We start from the raw sequence: 5,499 nt of genomic DNA on the forward strand, positions 1-5,499 counted from the left end.
CCAGAGAAGCTGTGGCTGCCCCATCCCTGGCAGTGTTCAAGGCCAGGTTGGACACAGGGGCTTGGAGCAACCTGCTCTAGTGGAAGGTGTCCCTGCCCGGGGCAGGGGTTGGAGCTGGGGGAGCTTTGAGGTCCCTTCAACACAAACCGCTCTGGGATTCTGTGCTAGTTTCTAAGGCAAGCCATGGGTGTGTATTTGGGGGTTTTCACCTCTCTGCTGAGCACCTCTGACGGAGGCTCAGTCTCTCTGTAGGGACAGCAGAAAATAGGATGAGAGTTGCAAGGAAACCACTGGCCCGTATAGCCTGGGAAGTTATCCGTCCCAGGGCATGGTTATTTAGGATGCCTGGTCTACCCCTGCCAAACCCTCCTCTGCCCCATGTATTATTTAAATTACAGTCCTCTTGCAAACCCGAGGTTGTGTGTGGTCCCTTTGGCCTCTTGTGCGAGCAGAACTCCAGTTCTGGAGCAACCTGTCTGCCCAGCTCAGTGGGCACCCCCCTCATTTCCAGAACCTCTTTCTCTTATCAGAAGAACATGGTAATACATAAATGTTTGCTCCCCACAGAGCACTCCCCTTTGGGCACAGGCATGGGAGTTATCCTGGCTGTGATGGGGTGCAAGGAGTCAGTTATCCCAAAACACATTGGGAAGAGCCTGACATCTAGAAAAGCAATGGGCAAACCACAGTGGGTTTCCAATTCCTGAGTTTCTTTTAGTTAATGCATATATAAGCAAGTCAATTGAAACACGTTGAGCTTCTTTCAAATAGATAATGTAATTATCAGCTTGATTAAGCCATATCAAATGAGCAGTTGTGGTAATTCAGTAGCTTGGTTCTAATCACTGCAAAAGCAGTAGTAGCTTTAATTAAAAGCCTCAAAGTGTCAGCCCAGTGTCAGTGGTGTCAATTGAGGGCTGGGCTGGCCAAACACCTGGTTGCAGGGAAGATCAAACCACTCCTACGTTCAAATTAGTAGAGAGACCAACTCTTTGGTGCCAATAAAGGGAATCTGTTTCCTAAATACCATTAAATGCAAGGAATTATCCTTTTCTGCTGTTTCCAATGCTCAGATACAGACTTCATTAAATCTATTCCTGTATCGCTCCATTAGGCTGACTTTTTTAAACATTTACAGTTCAGTGTCACCCACCTGTGTCCTTCCTGAGCCTTAGACCTGCAGCTTCTTACATGAACGTGTGCTCCCCCAGACTGCAAGGTTGTTTAATTCCCCAAACGCCTGACCCGAGCCTGCCCGCAGGTCACTTGCTGCAGTGAAATGCAGGAGAGCAAAGGCACAGTAAAAAGGTTTGCTAAAAATGGATCAGGAGAGCAAGAAATGAGGTTTAGTTTGGTGGATAGCTCAGGGAGCAAACACATGGCTGAAGGGGCTCTCCGGGTGGTGCTGTTCCTCTTCTGTCGCTCACTAAATACTTAGAGGCTATTTAGTAATAAGCTCCTACTCATGGTGTGGTCAGAAAGGGTGGGATGGACTCACTGCATGAGTAGGTGAGCACACAACCCCTGCTACTGGTGCTTTGGGTGAAGGCAGTCAGCTCTTGCCTCTGTTTCTGCTGGGTTTGATGCCTCCTCCCCACCTTCCATAGAACCATAGAATGGTTTGGGTTGACGGGACCTTCAAAGCTCATCTAGTCCAACCCCCTGCAGTGTGCAGGGACATCTTCAACTAGACCGGCCTGGAATGTCTCCAGGGATGGTGCATCCACCACCTCTGTGGACAACGTGTTCCCCCTCTCACGATGAGGGAGTTTGGAGTGAGCCGATCTGCTGCGGAGGCTGGAATGCCTTGTGCCTTGTGGGAGAGGTTCCCTCTTAGAACAGATCAGAGCAGGACCATGTCTGTAATGTTCTGCGTGGCTGGGAAAGCCCAGATGTGCTGAAGCCAATCCCGTGTGTGGCAGCTTTGTGAGGAGCTGCTGTGCTCAGCCCTGCCCTCAGCGAGGCGGCTCCTGCTCCGGGTGCAGATCCGTATCTCTTTATAGCTCAGTAATTTGCTGGGGTTGTGCAGGGACTTGACACAGCATCTGGATGAAGAGTCAGGAATGACATACAGCCGAGGAATTCCTTTTCCTCCCATGAATATATTTTTAGGGCCTTTCTGCTGAACGTGATGATTTGGTGGTTTAACATCCACAAGGTCTATAAAATACAACTCTGGGGAAGGACAGGAGCAGTGGGAAGCCAGGTTCTAACCTGCCGAGGGGGATTTGCATGTGTTTAGTTTATTAATGTTGGCAGATCTCAGCTTAACAGACCAAGTTTACTTTTCCTGTGAGTAGGTGGACTTCTGGTTTTTCTTCTGGTAGTTTCAGAAACGACAAGGAACCAAGAGCCTGTATCAACATGCAGGCAAATACCTGGGATTTACTTCTGGACCAGAGCTGAGATGAGCTTTAGTAGATTTGATGAGGATTTGTAACATGTTAGGAGCAGCATTGGTGTGAGAGCTGGGATGTGGGCTGGGGCTGGGGAAGCAGCTTTCTGGCCATCCCCTGCTTTCCCCAGCTGCTGCAGCATTTGTTGTCACCGCCTTGCTTTTAATTACTGTCGTGTTCTATGGCTTAATACTAAACCATATCTAATTGCATCCTGTCTCCTAATAGGCTTAACTGGCCATCACCCAAAAAGACTCTTCTGTGTGTAGAAACAAGCTCCCCAAATATTTCCTAATTGGCAGTTGGTGCTTTGTGAGGAGATGGGTCCCTCTCAGTGACATTAATAGGTGTTTTCTTCTGTTCCTCTCAGGATTGGACATTGATCCTATGACGCATGCCCGGAAGAAACAACTTTTCCTTCTGAAACATCCAGCTGGTTCTGCTGGCCGAGCTTCATCACCCACAGGCAGCAGGAGGATGGACAGGACCAGCGCAGAGTGCGGAGAGCGGCGAGATGGAGATGCCACCGAGGCTCCCAACTGTCCCAGCGGCTTCGTGGGGCCCAACAAAAGTAAGACCCTGCATGAGGTGCGAAAGACGTACCCGCTGCGGAGGAGGCTGCTGCCCTCTGTCAACAAGAAGACCTGCAAAGTGCTCCTCACCAGGCTGGAGGACGTGGCCGGATCCCTGTCCAAACAGACCCAGAGCTGTAAAGCCAAGGACCTTCCCAGCTGGATGGAGGGTTTGGGACCTGCTTTGTTCTCCGAACAAGTTCAGCCTGTGGGAGCAGGGAAGAGTGATTCATCTGGGGAAAAGTGCACAATCACTTATCCAGGGCCGGAGCAAGACCTGGATCCTGCTCCGTCAGAGCCCCGGAAGCGCCGGCTGGCCTCGCTGAACGCCGAGGCTGTGAACAACCTGCTCTTTGAACGGGATGATGGCTTGTTGTCCAGCAGGCGATTCCGGAGGGACTCCGTTAAAACCAGTGGAGACTGTGCTGGTAAGAGTTTGCAATGCAAAGCTGGGGTCAGCTGGCCCACGCTGGAAAAACCGGCTGTGAAGGCAGGTAAAGGCAAACACCGGCATGAGCCCAGTCAGAAATGCAATAGCTGTGACCATTCGCTGGATGAGGTCTTTGATGATGGGACAAAGAGGGAGGACGGTGCCATCTCCCATCATCCCACCCCAAAGAGACTGGCCAGCCTGAATGCTGTGGCCTTCCTGAAACTGACCCATGAGAAAGACCAACCCCTGAAGCCCAGGAGTAAATCGGATGGAGAGGGCAAATCCGAGAACCACTGTTCAAAATCCACACTCAAATGGGCTAAAGCCGGTAGGAAGAATTGTGTCAAATCCAAGAAGGAATTGGCAAGCTTAAAACTGGAAGGTCAGCACAGCTGGCCAGGGCATGCCCTGGGTGCTCTGGGAAAAGGGGAGCGGCGGGACTCCTCAAGGCTCTATGGGACAGCAGAACCTGTCCCTTACGAGTCACTGTCCAGCTCCTACGCTAGCACCGAGGGTTTCTACCACAGACTGCCTTTGCTTATGGGTGGACAAGCTTCCATGAAGCCGGAATATGGAAGACCTGGAGAGAAATCCCCAACCCCCAAACAGGAATTTCATCAGCCTTCCTTCCCCGTGCAGCAGTTCCCTCCTTTGCCAGTGCCCGGAAATCACACGGATTGTGGATGTCTCTATGAATCCTCGGATCTGACTCCCTTGAATGGGTTTTATGTTTATTATGGCCAAAGTGGATACAGTGGCTACTCTCACTGCTCCATTTACCCCAAGGAGGAGCTTTCGCAGCCTGCTACCTGCGAGGGGCTCTTGGTGTCACCGAGTTCCCTGCCGTCAGGTGCTCACTTCCAGCCGCTGCACTGGTGTAACTCTCCCTACTGCTGTGGAGAAGGGACGGCGCTGAACACTTACAGCCTCTGCGGGGTCGTGCACGTGCCCGAGGGCAGGATCAGCAGCGTGCACGCAGGACGGAACAGCTACCCCTACAAAATGCCTTTTGCAGCAGGTAAGGTGCACAGTGCAGGCACGTCTTGTTTGGTGTTCCCGGGAGAGGAGAGCTGCTGGCTGAGGAAGGCATCTCATTGCCAGGAGGCAAGTTCCTTCTGCACGTGGTGCCTCTTGCTTTTGGCAGCTGAGTGAAGGCTCAGGAGGAATCCGTGTTTCACCTCCTCTTCCCTGTTTTTAGCCCCAAGGGGTTTTTCCCACTGAAAGGTCGTCTTAGTGTGGAAAGCCCAGAATTGGTGGAGGATTTGGGCCGTGAGAAGGTGACTCATGACTTGTCATGCTGGAGCTTGGCTTTGATCTGTGTAAAACGAGGGGGGTTTGGTTCCTACATGTTCTGCGAGGCTTCTGTGCCGCTTCATCGCGCCGAGTTACTCCTCCGCTCCCAAAAGCTCGCTCTTGGGACTGAAGCATCCTTGTGGAGCGGTGGGAGGAAGCGGAGGGGTCTCTGTCATCAGGCTCTTACCGGTGTGAGCTCTATGGAGGATGCAGCCTTTTGCATTCTATAGATCAGGGCTGTGCAGCAGATCGGTTTGAGTCTACTCTTTAGACAGATGCTTGAATCTCGCTGTGGGGATACAAGTGCCAGGTACACTGTTAGTTGGTGAGGAGCGGTCCCCTCTTTGCTCTCAATGTCTGAAAACGAGGCACTGAAATGAGAAAAGGTGACGGTGTAGGAGGTGATGGAGTTACTCATCTGGCTCTCTTCTGTCCCCTGCCTGTCTCTCAGGCTTTGCCCTGCAGTGCTTTATCCCGAGCTCTGCCTTTGCTATTGAAAGATGTCTTTTTAAATATTTAGAGCTGGGTTGTTGGGGGGTTTATCAGACACCAGCACTTTGTGTAACAGCCATCAAGTGCTGCAGACGGGTGGGCTCGAGAGAGAGAAACCCGCTGGGCGTGTAGACATCAGCGTGCCCATTAAGCACGTGTCCGAGTCAGACAGGGGCATCACTCACCCACTCAGACCAGATTGCCAGGTAGGAGGCTGAAGCCTGGGTTCAGGGCTTGGTTCGAAGCCAGGCGTTGTCACCTGTAGGAAGCTGCTGAAACCCAGGCGTGTTTGGATGAGGCAGAATTCCCTCTT

The 5,499-nt window shown here is 51.8% G+C and overlaps 1 protein-coding gene across 1 annotated transcript in view; it reads left to right on the top strand.

Annotated features, from left to right (window-relative positions):
• Positions 1 to 2,783: 2,783 nt before the first annotated feature.
• Positions 2,784 to 5,499, top strand: part of BAHD1 (bromo adjacent homology domain containing 1) — a 12,708-nt gene continuing 9,992 nt past the window's right edge. The window contains exon 1 of the mRNA XM_010014005.1: positions 2,784 to 4,419. Coding sequence (XP_010012307.1) covers positions 2,784 to 4,419 — 1,636 coding nt within the window. The remainder of the gene's footprint in view (positions 4,420 to 5,499) is intronic.

The sequence above is a fragment of the Nestor notabilis genome, unplaced genomic scaffold (assembly GCF_000696875.1).
Source record: "Nestor notabilis isolate BGI_N333 unplaced genomic scaffold, ASM69687v1 scaffold15904, whole genome shotgun sequence".
In the NCBI taxonomy this organism is placed as follows: Eukaryota; Metazoa; Chordata; class Aves; order Psittaciformes; family Psittacidae; genus Nestor; species Nestor notabilis.